Source organism: Sarcophilus harrisii, chromosome 1, assembly GCF_902635505.1.
Source record: "Sarcophilus harrisii chromosome 1, mSarHar1.11, whole genome shotgun sequence".
NCBI classification, from domain to species: domain Eukaryota; kingdom Metazoa; phylum Chordata; class Mammalia; order Dasyuromorphia; family Dasyuridae; genus Sarcophilus; species Sarcophilus harrisii.
Window position 1 is genome coordinate 494,818,228 of NC_045426.1, and position 20,098 is coordinate 494,838,325.

Below are 20,098 nucleotides of genomic sequence, written 5' to 3' on the forward strand. Positions count from 1 at the left end.
CCTACTTAGTAGCTTTGGTTCTGGGAAAGTCATAGAACCTCTCTGGATCTCAGTATCCTCATCTGTCTAATGTATAGATTGGAATCATGGCTTCTGATGTCTTTTCTCTCTCTAAATCTATGCCCCTATGCTATTATCATTTAACCTAGAACATTAAGCACTATTAAATGCTTATCTATTAAGTGCTAGCTTAATGGATACATATCCATTATTACCATAAATAATAAATGTTTATTGTTCACCGATTATAAGCAGGGAAAGCACCAAAAAAGCTATTTGGCTTTCCCACAAGAGAGAATGGTTCATTTATGATCTAGGAAAACCTGAGGGAGCAGTAAGCATCTAATCAAAAAGGAATAAATAGAACTTTACACTTTAATTTGCTGCTTATTTAATGGCCAATAATATTTAATTGTTTATTTTTCAAGAATTAAAGACACTTATGCTATTTGCTTATTCCCTAGGCTATAATTACAAAAAATTTCACCAGAAGCCTCTGTTGTCATATTGCTATTTTATAACTATTTCTTATACTTTTCCTCAAAGAGTAAGATCTCACCTGAGCTAAAAGATGCCAAACATTAGAGGAATATTTATAACTTGACAAGGATACAATGCAGATGATAAACATAATAAACTGTTTTGATTTTTGATGTGTTTTGCAACAATGAATATTATCATTGCCTTTTTTTTTTAAGGTGAGATGATTTGATACATCTAATATCTAGACTTCTCTCATCACCTGAGATCCCAGAAATAGATGAGAATGATGTGATGAACGTGCTAAATATATAGTTTTATGCAGGTAAAGTATTAGTTTTGAATGCCATGAAGCATTGAGAATTGAATAATTTTCTAGAATAGTTTAACAGCTGTTCAAAACATACCTTAGACTTGTTTTTTAAAAAGGGTAAAGCAATTGTAAGATGCTCTATATTTTGTGAATTTTATTTAAATACCAAATAAATGAAGATCTAGTCCCCGAAATGTCAGTTTTACTAATATGTTATTTTCTAAATAAAAAAGAGGGCTTTCCTCCTATTCAATTTTATATTTATAATATTCATTACCTTTAAAATTGTAATTAATGCTGTAGTATTTTCTTTTAAAATGGAAATAAATATTTTAATGAAAAACACATGCTTTTGGTTAACATTTTGTCATTCTTCTTCAATTATACTTGCAACATTCATGAATGTAAACCCAAACTATTTGTTAAACTGCTCTTTGTTGGTGAAATCAGCAAAAAGAATCAAAGAATCTTAGTGATAAGGAAGGCTTTTGAACTTAACCAGTCTATAATTTTATAGATCATAAACTTGAGACACATGAGATAAAGTAATTGGCCCAAGGTTGAAGCAGTATTTCTTAGAACAGGAAAGGCTACTCTTAGCATTGCAAAGAGATTCTTTTGGTTTCTAAAATAATTCATATAAGGAATTTTGTTTCTAAATAACTCTGGATGATTGTGTTAATCTACTCTCTTTGACCAGACACAGAGCAGAAACATGCTCTGTTTGGAGTTGTTGAAAATTGAAAATAATTGTTCTTAATGGAAGATAAAGTCTTTTATGGTTGGGGTTAGGTTAAGGTTAGGGTTAGGATTAGGATTAGGGTTAGGGTTAGGGTTAATTTTTAAATTATAATGGAGGCAAATGGAAAAATCAGATTCTCTTGATTTTTCTAAGGATATATAATCTTTGTATAAAGTACGGTGTTCTTTCATTCTCCCATGTTTCATCTCAAATTATAAAGCCCATTCAGCCAGATTTTATTAGCAGTAAAATTCCATAGGTGGTATTTTGATATGAAAAGGAAAGACCATTGGAAATTGAGTACTTGAAGATAGTCCTGGTTCTTCCACTAACCAATCTAGACTAAGTCAATTCGATTTAATTGAGGAAAGCATATTACAGATCTGGTATGAATTAAATTCGCTAAATATTTCTTATTCATTCTGTAGAAAATAAAGAAGTTAGATGAGACTCATTCTTTTTTTTTCAAGGCGCTTTATGGACTGATAAATTAGAACAGGCCATTGGGAAGTGCTATTTCAAAACCTCACCAAATAACCTTACTATCATAAAACTTGAGTCTCTGGTTTCCCCTCTCTGTATTATTCATTTCCTCTTTTATGAAATGATGGATCCCATTAAATGGTCTCTAAGATTGTTTCTAGCTCTAAAATTGTATGATCTTCAAAATTCTATGATCTTTACCACATCCTCTGTCTATGATTTTTAGGACAAAGTAGAAATAAGTTAAGCAAAAAGATGATCACTTAGAGCCAAACCAGAGGTTTAGAAACCTCTTCTGATTGGAACTTGAAGAAAAATGTTTTGAAACAAAGCCAGGAAGAAGTGGGGACAAAAGGCTATATGAAACTTTTTTTTGTGCATAGCTTTTGACCTCACACATATATCAAAATATTGACCTATACTCAGGAACACACTAAACCATTTAGAATTAGAAGGGATCAAGTACAATTCCTGAATTTTACAGATAAGTAAATTGATTTTTGAGAGAAGCTAAGTGACTTGCTCACGGTCACATAGTATCTCAGGCAGAATTTGAAGGCAAGTCTTTCAGACTTTAGTTCCACTTCAGATCACATGATGCTGACTTCTTGACTGAGGCTATAATAAAAGTAAAAGTGGGGGGAGTTGAGGAAGAGAGTTGGGAGAGAGAGGAGAAAGGTAATATAAAAAGAAAAAGAGTAAAGTGTCCATATTAATGACCTGTACATAATGTACATCCCAGAAATGCTGACATTTTCCTCTTACTGCAGTCCCTCTTCTCAGTCACTCCTGAGTTCTTACCTTCAAAATCTTATAAAAATGAATGCTAAAAATCTTCTTGACATATGAGAAAAAAAAATACTATTAAAAATAAATAATGATCAGGTGGCACTAAAATACCTACACTGAGAAAGATATTATCCAATCTATTCAAGGATGTATTTTAAAGCACCTATTGGGTGCAAGGCTCCATGACAAGTTTTGGAAAAACAAAGACAAAAGGAAGAAAAATTCCTGAACTTCAAGAATTTAACTAGGGTATACATTTACTGATAAATAAATATAACATGATGAGTTGTATAGAGCAAGGTTGAGGTGGGATGAGGGATAAGGATCAGGAAAAGCTTCCCATAAGTAAATACAGGATCACTTAGCAATGGAGAGAGCACCCCAGGATTGTAGGGAACAGCTGTGGAAGAATCAAGAAAGACTTCCCAAAAGAGGAACATCTGATTTGACCTTTGAATGAAATTAGGAATTATAAGAGGTTAAAAGTGAGAAAAGAGTATATTTTAGTGAAATGGAAGGGAAATCAGTGTATTCCATGAGACACAGGTAAGTGAACACAGTTTGGGAGCTGAGATGTAGAAGGTATGAAAAATCTAAAGTAAAGCTTATTAAAGTCAACCCTCAATAATCCTACCCAGTAGAGGCATCAGAATCTGAGACAGCAGATAAATCCACAAAATCACCTGAATTTAAGTTAAAAATAACAACTCTTTTATTTTTTTTTTCCTAGTGTAGTTTCTTCACAATCCTGTGTGGCAGGTTGTGCACATTTTATATCTGTATTGAACAGGAAGACATTGAATAAGTCAAGCCTTCAAAATGTGAGCCAACTCCCTTTTGTGGGATGATTTGACCAAAGGGATCAGTGTATACTGAAACAACTTTAAATTCCTTTCTATATTAAAATCTTAATTAAAATCTTGTGTTAAAAATCTTAATATTAAAATCTTATGCCAAAAAAAGGACCAAAATAGATTTTTAAAGTTTGAGTTTTCCATTATCTATGAAGATTTCCCATGTCCTTGTGGCACTTTTGACAATGCCAAATATACAACTATTGGAGTATGCCAGAGATGTTGGATTGTGGAGTTCGGTGTCTTGTCTGAAAGAGTTCAGGCTCAAACCATCTCCAAATCAACTTGCATGGGCATTTATTTTGGGCATTTACTGGGAGTCAGAGGTATGCATCCTTCAGGTCTCTTCCTTAAGACAGATGGGCAACCCAGCAGAGTGGAGTAAGGGTTTATACAGAGGGAAAAAAAGGTAAGAAAAAAGAATTGGGCAGAACAGGAAAATTGAATGACCCTCAGAGGAGATTTTGTATATGCTTGGAAAAGATTTGGAAAATCTTGATGATTTGGATTAAAGTATGTGAGGAAAAAGGTAAAAGGCCCTTTTGTTCTAATGAGATCCCTGAGGGAGAGTAAGTGGGGCAGAGGCAGCAGCTAAAATTACATTCAATCTGAAAAATAACTTAAGTGACCTCAAGTAAAGGCCTTTAAAGATGCTCACAGAACTTGTTGCTGCCTAGTTTTTAATGCTTTTCTTCTGTTTCATTATATAACTGTTCAATAAAGTATCTTTTAGAAGGTGGTTTATTTGAAAAAATATTTCCTGCTGGATAAAATAAAAATTTTTTTGAGTTTTTGTTAATCAAGTTAGGTAGTGGAGCCAGGGACTCGAAGGGGAAAATGTTTCCTAGTTTCTAGAGGATGATTCTCCGGAAAGTCAAAAAAACTTCTACCTGCCACACACACACAAAAAAAAGATTATGGTAAATTTACATAGGAATTCAGAATTTTGCAGATGGAGAAATTTGAGATACATGAACAGAGATGTGTATGATATGCAAGATGGCAGGGTACACTAAAGCTTTTGCAGGACACTGATACTTAAAAGTGTTATTAGTAACATTGGGAAGTTATTGTTAACTATGAGTTCTTTTGGCCTCAAAAGTGTTTACTGAACTACAAAGATCTTATACTTAAGAGGAACTACTTGTTATTAATTCAACTCCTGTTTTAAGGCTATTTAAAAAAAGTTATTCCCTTATTCCTTATTGGAGGCTAAATCAAAAAAGTCAATTTCAGCTTTAGATACTAGCTGTGTGACTTTGGGCAAGTCACTTAACCCTGTTTGCTTCAATAGCTCATTTGTAAAATGAACTGGAGAAGGAAATGGAAAAACACTCCAAAAACCCAAAGAGGGTCAAAACCCAAAGTGTCAGCCATGACTAAAATGACGGAACAAGAAGGATGTTTGCAGAAGGGATTCAGCAGTAGTGGGAGACTGAGGCTGATTGACCTTGAAAGTTCCCTTTAAGCTTTGATCTTAACCCTTCCAGACAATAAGAAAGTATAAGGTAAATTTAGACCAGTCAATATAATCACTTGATAATGTTTTTTGAAAATTTTATATGAGGGGTTTTTCAATTAATAGCCAAAGAAGTTAATCCTAAAATTAACATGATTCTTGTCTCCAATTATGACCACATTAAAAGGCAGAATTTACTGGGAGTTTTGCAATTGTCTTAAAGTAAAGCTTCTTAAACTATGGGTTATGAACCCCATATGGGTTCATAACCCATAGGGGATTATGAAATGATTTATTATCCGCAAATCAATATAATCTAGGCTATTTTATATATCTATATACCTGGGTCAAGTAAAAATTTCTAAGTGGAAAAGGAATCTTTAGTGGAAAAAGTTTTACAAGTCCTGGCCTTGGGCACTGACAGGTTAAGTGACATGCTAACCAGTATTTATCAGGGACTTGTAACCAGATCTTCCTGACTTCATGTGCTTTACTACAAAATGACTGTACAGGCTTAAAGCCCAAGCTGTATCATGAATAGAAATCTTAAGATCAAGAGTGTGTGCGAAATAGAGATCTTCTAAGAATGAAAAGAATTTGGGGAGATCTTGATTTAAAGGCATCTCTCATTCATCAAGCATGTTTGAATGTAAGTCAATCATCTCTCAAACATCAAGGTGCTTACATGATATTGGGATGAGGATATTGTTGGTTTATCAATCGACCAATAAGTATTTATTGAGTCTATTATGTGCGTGGGACAATGCTAAGCATATGACTCAGAAAGAGGCAAAAGATGGGTCTATGAAGGTGTTTTATCAATCAAGGAATTAATGAACATTTGTAAAGCTCCCACAAGGTATCAGGCACTGTGGTAAATGTGGGGATACAAAGAGACAAAAGGCAGACCCTAATCTCAAGGAATTACCGATCTAAGGGAGAAACCAAAGTAAGGCCCTGGCATTGAGGATTGGGAAAGCAAAGGTAGGAAAGGATGGGAATTTAGTTGGGACTTACAGGAAGTGGGGAGGGGTCGGTGGCCAGTGATGGGAGCAGGGCATCCCAGGCCTGGGGAGGAGGCAGTGGCCAGTGATGGGAGCAGGGCATCCCAGGCCTGGGGAGGCAATGCCTCGGCAAGCGATGGCGCCTCCTGTTGGTGGGGCGGTTCTGGCCTCGGGATGCAGGATTAAGGCCTAACAGGTCTGAGAGGGGGCGGAGTTGGGGGAGGAAGGATTCGCTTTGCGCGTGGCATGAATGAGCCACGCAAAGTCCCACCTTCAGGCCCAGGTACCGAGTGTGAGCAGGGGGGAGCCTCGGGAGAGCAGAGGGGGAGGGCTGCCAGGCCGCTCTCGCGGACGTCCCATCCCCCCCGAGGGCCGGACTCCGGGTCTCTGAGGCGGAAATTCCGTTTTAGTTTGCAGCAGCAGGAAGAGGAATTGCCTAAATCGAGAAAAAGGCGCCAAACAGAGGGCTGAGCTAGCTCCCCTGCCCGGGTCTCCCTCCTTCCCCGCCGCCCAGCCATGCCCGCCGCGGGCTCCGAGCTGCAGAGCCGGCCGGCGCCGGAGCCGAGGGCCGAGCCGCAGGAGGTCGCCGCCGCGGGCCCGGGCTCCGGCCCCCGCCCCCCGGCCCGGGCTCACGGGGAGAAGCAGTATCTGGAGCAGCTGGAGCACATCCTCCACCACGGCTACCAGAAGGGGGACCGCACGGGCACCGGCACCCTGTCCGTGTTCGGCTTGCAGGCCCGCTACAACCTCCGAGGTGGGGGCAGGGGGGCCGGGGCGGGAGGGGCGGTGCGGCTCCGACAGCGGGGCCCTGGCTACCCGCCGCTTCTGAGCCAGGCTTTAGGTGTGGGATAATCCGGGCGGCCGCACTCGGCCTCTGCTTGCCCGGGGAGCGCGCCGAGCGTTTTGGAGCCTCGGAAACGCCGTAGCCTCCGGGAGAGCTGACCGCGAGGGTCACATGGGCGTGCTTTTTAATGCATTTTTATTGAGACCGCACGTTCTCCCTCGGCTACCGTTCCCTAATGTCCCCCGCCTTCCTCCGAATGCTCCGAGAGAGCCGTCTCTCAGATTACCGAAGGAAAAGCCTACACCCCACCTGCAAGCGTCTGGTAACGGGCGCCCGGGGAAGCCGCCTCTGCAGCGGAGGGAGCTGGAGGCGGCGTCTTACCTCCCCTCGGGGCCGAGCTTGGGCCTGGGGCGCTCAGTTCTTCTTCCAGCCCTCCCGTTCCCCCGGCTTGCCTTGCTCGTGCCCAGCCCTTCCTAATCCCGTTTGGGGTCTTCTTGGAAAGACCCTGGGATAGCTTGCCGTTTCTTTCTTCCGCGGGTAAAGGCCGGCGGGTTAGCCCACCTGCCCGGGGTCACGTGGCTAAGTGTTGGCGCTGGGCTTGAATTCGGCTCATCTCCTCTGCAGAGAGGGCACTCTCCACTTCCCCGTTTAAACAGACGGACTGGGAAGTCGCTAAAACTTTAAAGCGTTAGAGTTCTAACCCATATCTTAAGTAACAGCTCCAGAGCTTTCCCGTGGACCTCGGCCAGCCCACAGAAAGCGGGGAAGAGACTGACCAAGTCTCTTTGGTCGAGCAGAAGGGGAGCCTTAGATGTCATCCATCCCAAACCTTTCACTGCACAGATGTGGCCAAGTGGGCCCAGAGAGATGACTCTTGAAGAGTCACAAGCAAAATTTGAAATCCGTTCTTCCTGTCCGCGAGTCTAGCCTCCATCCACTACAGCAGGGAGACGACGCTCACTTACCTCTGCTGTTGATTAACTCTGTGACCTTGGGCAAGTAGTTTTCATAATATTTATATAGCTTTCTTCCGGAGCCAAAACAGCAAGCTGGAGACAGGAGGCCGGGACAAAAATAGAAGTTTAAATAATTTCAGAGTGAAGAAAATGACATTTGCAAATGGAAGCCTCCCCTTCTAAGAAGGAAGGCTTAACACTACTAATCTGAAGCCCTTCTATACATGAAAGGGCTTGATCCACAACACAATCATTCTTAGATTTTGAGATAGTTCTCATGGTTAGCATTTCTCAGGACAATGTATGTCCCCTGGGAACAGCCATTGTTTCAAATCTTGGGGATCATGTCCACCCTGCGGGGCATAAAACTAGAGTTCTGAGAGTGTAACTGCCAGTAACAAGGGACAGGGATTGTGAACATGTGATGGATAGCGTTCTTAGTGACATTTTGCCAGCAGATGAAGTCATTCCAGGGTGCAAAGGATTATTGTTAAGCCAAACTCAGCACACTTGGTTTGCTGGGCCTTCGCTGTGAAAAACAGGGCGTCTCCTAAATATTTTGACATGTTTGTCGGGTCCTTTTCCCTTTCCACCCTACCCCTCAGTTTCCCTGACTTGTCATTTCCACCAGAAAGAAAATGAATGTCTACATGCTGTCTTCAATTCTACTCCACAAATACACTGTCCATTTCAGTTCCATGAAAAATCAGTGGTTCACTCGAGCCTTCTACAGTTACTTGGGGGTTATTGATAACCAGGAAGATTTATAACTGTGGATATAGCAAGCCTTGCTCAGCACCTTTGGAGTCAGACTAATTGAGGTCTGTATCATAGGCAAGATAGCACTCAGGATTCTCAAAGGTGCCTAAAAGTTCCACAAAAGTCCTCTGGGGTACAAGTTCCCCTTGGAAATCTGGAGAAATGGAAAGGACTTTATATTTAAAATATAGGTTTTGCTGCTTAGTATCCTGTGGTTTGGGGGGAGTCAGTTGAACTGTGGGCCTACACTTTAAAATAAGGAAGCTGGACTAGATATACTCTAAATTTCCTTCCAACTGTACTAGGAACATTGATGTAAAACAAAAACAAACCAAAAAAACTATCCAGCCCATATCAAATGCAAATGATACTCATTCTCCAGAGATTGTAAAAAATAGAGCAGACATTTTATATGCATGGTATATCAAGTTCTGTTCAACCTAAGCAAATAATCTGAAGGCATTTGGTACCCATGAGCAGAGTTATTTTTAATTTTTTTTTTTATTTCTATTTGCCTTTAACCTGATTTTTTTTGGCCTCACAACCCAGATTGAGCAAATTATCATTTTTGGGATAAATAGAATTTGGAGTAGTGGCCCAGCTCAGTATCCACCAAGATTCAGGAAACTGTTCTGGAGGTTATTTTCATGGTGGTCCACAACATTTGAGTTAAAGAGGCAGCTTGTGTGACTTATCAGAACACATTTTTGCTCCCATGCTGGCATCCTAACCTTTCTCAGCTGAACACCCCCTGTAGCGTGTGGCAGGTGGCAACACAGGCTAGTTGCGCTGAAAACATGCTTTTTTTTTTTTTTTTTTAATGTTTGTTTTTTTTATTAATGTTGATTACATTAAAGCTATGTGCTCCTGGAGGAGAGTTATTCCATCTTCATACATTTTATTTCAGGGTGACCTTTCTAACTTCCTAATGCAGTTTTCTGTAATGGTCTTTTGGTGGTGGTCTTTTTTTTTCAGATGAGTTTCCTTTGCTGACAACCAAACGTGTGTTCTGGAAGGGTGTGCTAGAGGAATTGCTGTGGTTTATTAAGGTAAATTTTTCTAGCTGATGCCTAAAGTTCCCCTCATTTAAGTTCTCTAAATAACACTTATTACTGCTTTTGTTTTCTCTAGCATCATAATGTTAAATACTATCTCACCTCTGGTATAGGCAAAAAGCAAAAGTAGTTATTATTTAGAGAATAGACCCAGAGGCCCGGCCGGGGCAGGGGTGGGGAGGGTAGGGAAATCATGCCTGTGTGACATTACATGTATTAGAAGACTCCTGGTGGTTTGTTTTTCTGAACTTTTTTTCTCAAGAGCTGGTTCCCCAGATAAAGGAGGAGGACAAACATATTTGGAAATGAAGTTGCTGTAAAAAAGATATCAATTTTTTTTTTAAGATAAAAAAACTTACTAGTGAAAGTATCAGTCATAAGAACTGAATTAAAAATGGCTCACATGAAGAGAAGACAGATGTACTAAAAGCCGTCTGCCTTCATCCTTCTAGTCTTAATTACTGAATGGGTCCTTCAGTCAAACTGAAATCTGTGGAAGACCTTAGCTTAAAAAGGCCCAGGTCTCTCACTGCATCCAGAACCATCTCCAGTTGTCTTAATCTATATCTGGCCACTGGACCCAGATGGCTCTGGGCGGGAAAATGAGGTAAGTGACCTCGTGGCATTTCTTCCCAATGTCATGGACCTTTTCAAGAATGAAAGACAAACAAGTGCTTTTCCTAGTCTGGCCATCTTTCTCTACCCACAAGCCAGGAGATTCTCACTCTTGGAGGCCGTGGATACTAATCTATCCAATGTCTCTTCTCTGGGGTTAAGACTAATGCTAAAAGCCCATTATCAAAAAAGATTCCAGTTTCTAGTCCCGGACTTTAGAACTTGACTCAATAGCATTAAGCCAGAAATCCCGGGGAACTGGGTGAGTATAGTGAATTGTGCATCAGGACTGGAATTTGGAAGCCCAAGTTCAAATCTGGGTTCAGACTTACTGACTGTGTGACCTTGACAAATCACTTAACTTTAATTGCCTCGGTTTCCTCATCTGTAAAATGAGCTGGAGAAGGAAATGGCAAAGCACTCTAATATCTCTGCCAAGAAAATTGCTAATGGGGTCATGGAGAGTTGGACATAAATGAAATGACTGAATAACAGTTTCTTAATATAGAAGCTGATGGAGGGAAAATTGAAGACTGCTCTCTTCTATCTCCTGTATTTTTCTTTTTCCTCCCTCCTAACTGTGAATGTCCTCAGTTATCTGCTCTCTAGAGTCTCTGCCTTGGCAGTTTCATCTATTGCAATGACTTTGGTTATCTCCTTCATGCAAATGATTCTCAAGTGTAGTTTTAATCTCTCCCCATGCTCCATTCCTTTATTTCCAACTGCTTGCTGGTATCACACTTGGATATTGTGTAAACATCTCAAAGTCATCTGGTCTTAAGCAGAACTTCTCATTCCCTCTCTGTCCACAATTTCCTTTTCTTCCTGAGTCTGTTTCTTTTGATCATTTTATCCATTTTCTTCTCTTTTTAAAATTTATTTTATATATATTTATATATATATATATATGTGTGTGTGTATATATATATATATATATATATTGGAAATAAAGTATTTCCATAATATTGTGTAATTTAACAAATGATTGCACATCAAATTTCAAATCTCTTATGTACAACTTGGTATTTCTTTTAAATATAAATAAGGTCATGTAAATTTCTTTATTTTCCTTCCTGCCCTGTGTCCCTATAGCTGCCATTAGACACAAATACAGGGGTCCTCAAACTACGGCCCGCAGCCAGATGCGGCAGCTGAGGACGATTATCCCCCTCACCTAGGGCTATGAAATTCCTTTATTTAAAGGCCCACAAAACAAAGTTTTTGATTTTATTATAGTCCAACTCTCCAACAGTCTGAGGGACAGTGAACTGGCCCCCTATTTAAAAAGTTTGAGGACCCCTGCACAAATATATGTGTGTGTGTGTGTGTGTGTGTGTGTGTATGTATATTATGTGTGTGTATGTATATATATATATATACACACATATGTATACATATATACACATATATATGTACATTTAAAATCCTTCTATACATATTTCTATTTATCAACTCTTTCTTCAGATATTGATACTATCTTCCTTCATATATTTGGGTATTTATAATAGTTGAAATGCCTTGGTCAGTATCATTGTTACTATATACAATATTCGTTTAGTTCTGCTCATTTGCTCATTATTTTATCTTATCCATGTTTTTCTAAGAACATCAAGCTCATCATATAGCAGAGTAATGATCCATCACAATCATATACTACAACTTATTCAGCCATTCCTCAATTGATGGGCATCTCTTCAATACACAGTTCTTTGTCACCAGAGAGCTGCCATAAATATTTTAGAATATTTAAGTTCTTTCCCTTTTTCCTTGATTATCTTTGGAAGCAGACTGAGTAGTCGTATTATTAGATCAAAGGATATAGGCATTTCGACAATTTTTTTGGCATAATTTTGGAAGAGGCCTTTCCAAAATGGTTTCGAGGCCTGTCCATTGACACTAGCCTCCTTGTTTTTCACAAAGAACCTTCCATGGCCTGACTCTGGACGTTTCCAAGCTTGGCCTTTGCTTCCTCCCAGCTTCCTTGTTTCCTTCCAAAATATTCATCAAGAAGCCTTTTGTGGTCTCCTTTTATCTCAGTTCTTCCTTATATTGATTGCTTCTTTTTTGTCCTTTACTTGCTTTGTTTTCTTATTTCTTTGCACATTCTCTCCCTTAATAGGTTGTGGGCTATTTGAGAGCCAGTCTTTTACCTTTCTTTGTGCTTAGCTCAGTGCCCAGTACTAAATTTACTGTCTCTATGGACTTGAAATCTGATTCTTCCCTCTCCCTCTCCACTTGTGATCCATTACCCAGTCCTATTGATTTTGCATTAGCAGTATCTCTCCCATTTAGCCTTTTCTATTCCCATTTTAAGTATGCTAGTTTAAGCCCTCATTAACTCTCTTATTTGTCCTATTAAAATCACTTCCTGACTGTCTGTCTCTTTTCTCCAGGCCCTTCTTCACATTGCTGCGAAAAATTTGTTCACTCCCTTGCTCAGAAATTTTCAATGGTTCCCCATTGCCCACCAAACAAAATTCAGACATTGTTCCTTGGCCCATGAGGCCCTCCGTATGTGGCTTAACCTAGTTTTCAAGCTTAATGTGTCCTGCTCCTCTGAACACAATCTACAAGGCAGCCAAATTGTTACTATTATCCGTTCCCTTATTTCATCCTGTTCTTTCTCTCTCTCTAAATTGCACATGTTGTTCCTTAGACCTGGAAGCCACAGCTGGTTAAATTCTGTTCAAGGTCCATCACCTTCAGAAAGACTTTCTTTCCCTCAGCTGGAATTTATTCCTCCCTCATTTAATCTCCTTTTCCACCTTCATGTCTCAGATTCATTTAATTGTATTTTGATTGTGTAACTTCCTTGATAGTAGGAACCATGATCTTTTTTTCATCTTTGTGACTTGGCAGTCTTTGGGTCTTATTAAATACATACTATGTAACCATTAATAATGGTTACATAGTATGTATTTAATAAGTCTTGACTAGATTAAGAGAAAAAAATTAGAGAAATTGGAACTTTCCAAACAAGAAATTTTTATGAGGAAAGAATGGAGAATAAACTCTTGTAAGAGTTATTTGGAAGATAAGAAAATATGTTGAAAGTGATAGTACTTAAAAAAACAAATTTGAGTTCACTTTAGAAAAGGAAAGAAAGTAAAGGAAGAATTGAGGGGACTTAGAATTTAAGAATTTGAGGGAGAAGGTAATCTTTTTAAAGTTGAAGTTATGAAGGATAAGGAGTAAGAGACAGGAACTTGATGTTGGAAGAATATATTAACATTTGATTTATTTTTTCTTCTCTTTAGTTTACATTTATGTGGCACTTTTCACTCAATAAGCATTATCTCATCTGGAGATGTTCTACCTTGCAAGGTAGTCTTATAAAGTACTCTTTAAATATGTGTCATTGTTTCCTTTGATCCTCGTAACAGCTCTGTGAGGGTAGGTACAGTGCAATTCAGGTTTCAACTATATTACATCCATGTTACAAATAAGGAAGCACTGGGTCAAAGAAATTAAAAATGACTGGTCCAAAGTTGTGCAGCAACTGCACCTGCATCAAGCCCATGAATTGTGTCTCCCAAGTATAGTTTCACCACACTATCCTGCCTCTCTTGGAAGTCTGAGAGATAGGGGCAGCTAGGTGGCTCAGTGGATAGAGCACCAGTCCTGAAGTTAGGAGGACCTGAGTTCAAATGTGGCCTCAGACACTTAACACTTCCTAGCTGTGTGATCCTGGGCAAGTCACCTAACCCCAAATACCTCAGGGGGAAAAAAAAAAGGAAGTCTGGAAGTCTGAGAGATAGAGGTGCGTCCCATTGCTGTTCACAGGGCAAGAATTCCCAGGCACAGGTGATGCCATTTTGGTAGCCCCCTGAGTTTTCTGACAGTGGAGTAGAAGGAGACTTTCTCACTTCTTGTAGGGTTCTACAAATGCTAAGGAACTCTCTGCCAAAGGAGTGAAAATCTGGGATGCCAATGGATCTCGAGACTTTTTGGACAAGCAGGGATTCACTACCAGGGAGGAAGGAGATTTGGGACCAGTGTATGGCTTCCAGTGGAGACATTTTGGGGCAGAATACAAAGAAATGAACACAGGTGAGGAGACTTGGGTGATGAGTCAGCTTTGCACATGTGTTGTCAAGAATGTAGGTGTATTCTATTATTTCAGACGAGAGTATGGAGAAATAAGAAATGTGTACTGGGGGAGTAAAAAAAGAAACACAGTCTGTTACCCACATGAGGCCTCCTGGACCTTAAAATTCACACCATCTTCTGGATGGTGTGAATGCCTGAGAAGCAAGGAGTAGCTTCCAAAGCTGAACCTCAAAGCATCTTACCCAAGTGGTTTCTTTATAGGAAAATAGATTATAGAGTTGGAATGGTCCTTAAAGGACCATTAAGGAACCTTAAAGGTCCAACTCTCTATTTAGGAAACTGAGGCCTGAGGTTACATGAGTTGCCCCAAATCACCCTAGTACTGAGTGTCAAAACATCAGGCTTACAGGCCTATTCCATGGACTTTAAATGCTTAGACCTTTTTTGAGTTCCAGGACCTTCTTTTATTTATGGTTCTTGCCTTTTTCTGTTTTAAAGTTTTGTACACATTTCCATTCCTCGACTCTTCCACCAAGTCTTATTTCCCAGCAAATGCTTTGCAGAGCAGAAATTACTGACTTTCCCTTGGTTCCAACTTCTTTGTCTTTACTAGTCTAATTCAGAATTCTCCCCATTTGCCTGTGTTTATTTCCTTACAAATTTATAATAATCTAGGTACATATCCAAGTAACATAGAATTAATTTTGTATGATTATACCTAATTGTAATGATGGACATTGTTTTTCTTGCCTTCTCAATGGATGGGGGAGGGAGGCAAAGGGAATTTGGAACTGAAAATAAAATTGAATTATTATAGCATTTGTCACCACAGGCTCTTGTAAATTCCTGGAACTTGACCTGTCTGATCATAGCTACTATTACTACTTATTCTATTTGGCATCCCTTTGACAATATGGTTTGTTTAATTTTTCTCTAACTCTACTGTCTTTAAAAAAAAGCAAAAATAATAATAAAAAAAAAACCATTTCTTATCCCCTTTTTTTGGGGGGAAAAGAAGTTTTTACAAATTTGGGGCCAAGTAATAACTGTCAGGTACAGGATAACAGACAAACATGTAGTGGGTAGAATAATACACTTTAGCGTCAAGCAGATTGACTCAGCTTGAATCCTAAGTTCAGTCTAAGAAAGAAACTTCCAACAAGTAGGACCCTCTAACATTGGAAGTGGCAATTTCATGATTTCACCATTTTAAAAAGGGCAATTAAGATATCTTCTTTGAAGCTCCAAGATCCAACAATTTTCAGAGTTTTCTTTGTGCTCTCATCCTTATAAATATTTCTGCATTTTTTTTTTTAAACTTTCAGATTATTCTGGGCAAGGAATAGATCAACTACAAAAAGTCATTGACACAATCAAAACCAACCCTGATGACAGAAGGATCATTATGTGTGCCTGGAATCCTAAAGGTAGGTATCCTCTAAAATAAATTATAATCATATACCAACCAAAAACGTGCTGATTTTTCTAAAACTTCTGAATCCATTTGGATTTAAGCATTTAGGAAGTATCTAAAAATTAAATGATGATAATTAAGTTAAGGGCTTTCTTTGAATCTCTAAGTGACTGTGCCCTTACAAAAACATTTCTTAGCAGTTCTGTTCTGAGAAGGCACATTAACAATAGAAAAAAATATTTAGAAATACTTAGAAACAATATGATGAGAGCATAAAGAGAAAACAGAATATTGTAGAATTTTAGAACTGGCAGGAATGGACTTTAGTTGTTGCTGTGAAGCTAGCATATAGAACCCTGGCCATGGAATCAGGAGAACCTGAATTTAAATACTTAGTAGCTGTGTGATCGTGGATAAAAAACTTAATCCTATTTGCCTCAGTTTCCTTGTCTGAAAAATGACAAACCACTTCGATATCTTTGCCAAGAAATGGGGTTATTGACAGAGACACATTAACAGAGAATTTTGGCAAAGCTCTAATCCATTTTCAATTGTATTTTAAAACACTATTGCTCTAATCCAGTTTCAATTGTATTTTAAAACACTATTAAGAGTAAAGTGGTATAAGTGTTACCTTCATATACCCTCCCACAGTTGGTCAGAGAAATGACATGAAGCTGAGTGTGGTGGTACCAACCTGTAATTCCTGTTATACTGAGAGAAACTAAATGAGGAAGCTCAGAATCCTTATCTTTTCCAAATTAGTAAGCATTTGACACCGGCTGTTATGTGGGAGGGCAGCTAGGTGGTACAGTGGATAGAGCACAGGATGTGGAAGACTCATCTTCATGAATTCAAATTTAGCCTCAGATATTAACTAAAGTATTATTAACTCAGATAACTATTAACTTGGGTGAGTCACTTAACCCTGTTTGCCTCAGTTTCCTCATCTGTACAATGATCTGGAGAAGGAAATGGCATACCACTCTAGTGCCTTTTTGCCAAGAAAACCCCAAATAGGGTCACAGACTTAAAAAAAAAATAACAAATTATGTGCCAGGTACCAGGATACAAAGTAAAAAATAAAAGTCCCTGGCCATAAAGAATTTATAATATGCTAGAGTTAATATGATTATTAGTTATCTTTTTCTTACTGTCACTATAATATCTAGCTGGCTCAATGAATAGAGATCCAGACTTGGAAGTCAGCAAGATCAGAGTTCAAATCCAGCTTCAGATATTTAATCTCTGCCTAACTCTCTGTAACAAAGGGATGGTAATATCATTATTAACCTCCCAGGGTTGTTGTGAGGATCAAATGAAATAATGTTGTCAAAGCACATTGCCAGCCTTAAAATAAATGCCAGTTACCATTATTATGATTATCATGATAGGTTATTTTGAGACGTGATTAGAAGTATGCTGATAAGATTCTTACTTACAGTCTCCTTTTTTCTCATTCCTGGTCGCAGATCTTCCTCTGATGGCATTGCCTCCATGTCACGCTCTCTGTCAGTTCTATATACTGAATGGCGAGCTCTCTTGTCAGTTATATCAACGATCTGGAGATATGGGCCTCGGGGTGCCGTTCAACATTGCCAGTTATTCCCTGCTCACCTACATGATTGCTCATGTCACAGGTCTGAAGGTAGAAAACCTTTTCTTAAGTTAAGCACCAAATGAACCACTGAGTTCTTCATTATTAGAATAATCATGTATCACTTTTTGGGATAAAATGGAGAAATTTTAAAATTTCTCCAAAAAAGAGTGAGAATTGAGTCATTCTTTACCTTCCGGTAAAATTAGGGACTAAATCTTTAATCTCATTGTTGCTGTGTATTAATTGAAAGGAAAGATTTTGATGAGAAGCAGTATAATGGAGTGGCCAGAATCCTAGATTGGAGTCTGGGTTGAAATCTTGTCTTAGACATGTCACTTAATTTGTGTATGTCTTGGTTTCCTCCTCTTTAAAATGAGGATGTTAATTGAACATATATATAACCTATATCTGATGGCATTCTTAAAAGTCATTCTTAAAAGGTTGTCATAGGGTAATCTAGAGAAATAGGGTTTTATTTTTTAAATATACAGAGGATTCTTAAAATCATAAACTTTAGATCATAATAGATTATAAAATTAGGAGTCACATATATTTCTTGATTTGCTCAATAAATATTAATTGCTTAAAAAAATTAAAATGAGGATGTTGGACTTGACCTCTGAGGCATATTCCACTCCAAATCTATGGTTCTGTGACACATTATAGAAAGAACAAGTCTAAACAAATAAATTAAAAACTGACTTTAATTTTTTTTTTTTTTTTTGGAGGGGCCCCCTGCTTGTTGAGGGGAGTCTGCTCAAGGTTTATTGACCATTTAAAAATCCAACACAACAAAACAACAGCGACTGTGACCTCACTGGAGATTTGAACTCCCACCTGGGGCTCTAAAAACCCCACTGCTACTCCCTACCCCCAGAAAATGGCCCTGGTGGGCCTTGGAGGACATTGTGCACAGTAGGGGGATGGGAAGTATCACCTCTCCCTTTCCCAGACCAGGAGAATGGCAAATGAATGAATTCCAAACAGAACATGCACCAGCATTTGCACAAGAAGTGGATGGGGTGGGGTGGGGCAGAGGCCCGGGGGGGGCTCATTGGCTCCCCACTGACTTGTATTTTTAAAAAAAACTGAATTGTTTAAATTCAATTATTTAAACTGAATTGTTTAATTCAGTTTTGGCAAAAGTGGATTTTGTACTCTAATGTTTTCTTTGTTTAAATTGCATCATTACTGTTTTGTTTCTTCTCACTGTATTTTAGCCAGGTGATTTTGTACATACTCTGGGAGATGCTCATATATACTTGAATCATATTGAGCCACTGAAAATTCAGGTAAGATGCTTTTTCTGAATGTATGTATGTATGCATGAATTCTTCAGTCATTCAGTTGTGTTTGACTCAAACACTTGATTCTACATTTGTCTGTGGGGAAGGTTTTCTTGGCAAAGATACTTGACTGGTTTGCCATTTCCTTCTCCAAGGGATGAAGTATTTGACTTTACAGGATCATATAACTAGTAAGAGATTGAGGCCAGATGTGAACTCAGATTTTCCTGATTCTCCAGGTGCAGTATTCTGTCCTTTGAGCCCCTAGCTGCCTTGTATGTGTATACATATGCCAGTAAAATTTTTTTTAACCAGTCTTGCCTAATGCCTACCATTATTCTGTCACTCTTTGGGTTACTTGTTGGACCCAACTTGTTTGGTTGTTTCATTCTTTCTCAATATGTAGTATTCTATGGTATCACTAGGGGAATACCGCAGCAAAGATATCAGTCCTTGTAATAAGGAATACTTTGGCATCATGAAAAACCCCACCTTTCCCCAAGCAGTCTGATTTTTTTTAATCATTTCTAAGCATAGTTCATTCATGTGTAACTCCTATCAAAGCTATATACACATATTGGTAGTCTATTTTTCTAATTTAGTCTATTCACTATTATTAATAAAACACCTGTCCAATAATTTGTTATTCCTAATTAATCTATATTTTGGGAAGTTTATTTTAAAAAATACTCACCTGTCCAATAATTTGTTATTCCTAATTAATCTATATTTTGGGAAGTTTATTTTAAAAAATACTATCTACTCAGGAAATCCAAAAGATAGGATACCTACCTATTTTTGCCTAGAAAAGAAAAGAAGCATTTATTAAGTACCTAATATATGTCAGACACTGCTAAGTAAATGCTAATTTTATAGTTAAGGTGAGGAAGCCAGGACCAGGTTTATACAGCTAGTGAGGTTCTGAGGTTGGATTTAAATTTAACTTTCCCAACTTGGGCCTAGCACTCTATCCACTGCTGCTGTGTAGAGACTTAATTTTCACTATATGCTCCCCTATGGTACTTCCATGATGTTTTCTCATACTGAGCCTCTGAAAATTCAGGTGAGTTATTTTCTGTGGATGTGTGGTGTTTATCTGATTTCTACCTTTTAATTATGCTTTTAGCTTCAACGAGAACCAAGACCTTTCCCTAAACTCAAAATTCTTCGAAAAGTTGAAGCTATTGATGATTTCAAGGCTGAGGACTTCCTGATTGAAGACTACAATCCGCATCCAGCTATTAAAATGGAGATGGCTGTCTAAAGCAGCCTGAATGTCCAGCTGAAAATGTATTCTGTCTTTTCCAAGATATTATGTAGACTGTATATTATTATAAAGCATCCTTATTTTGGCAAACAAAATGTAGTTTATGTTATAAAGATATGAAAAGGGGTGTTAGGAGTGGAGGAAATCTAATTCACCCCTATGACAAACACATAGGTAAAATGATCATA

General features: G+C 38.5%; 2 protein-coding genes across 2 annotated transcripts in view; both read left to right on the plus strand.

Annotated features, from left to right (window-relative positions):
* The window catches only part of CLUL1 (clusterin like 1), a 36,763-nt gene extending 30,168 nt beyond the window's left edge, over nt 1–6,595 (plus strand). The window contains exon 8 of the mRNA XM_031946769.1: nt 6,408–6,595. Within this exon, the coding sequence (XP_031802629.1) occupies nt 6,408–6,595 (188 nt within the window). The remainder of the gene's footprint in view (nt 1–6,407) is intronic.
* TYMS (thymidylate synthetase) lies at nt 6,328–20,094 on the plus strand. The gene is made up of 8 exons (XM_031946565.1): nt 6,328–6,407; nt 6,535–6,878; nt 9,599–9,672; nt 14,169–14,343; nt 15,669–15,770; nt 17,230–17,405; nt 18,578–18,649; nt 19,770–20,094. Exons 2-8 carry the CDS (start codon nt 6,641–6,643, stop codon nt 19,905–19,907), a joined length of 975 nt encoding a protein of 324 aa, XP_031802425.1. The 5' UTR covers nt 6,328–6,407; nt 6,535–6,640; the 3' UTR covers nt 19,908–20,094.
* Nucleotides 20,095–20,098: the final 4 nt, after the last annotated feature.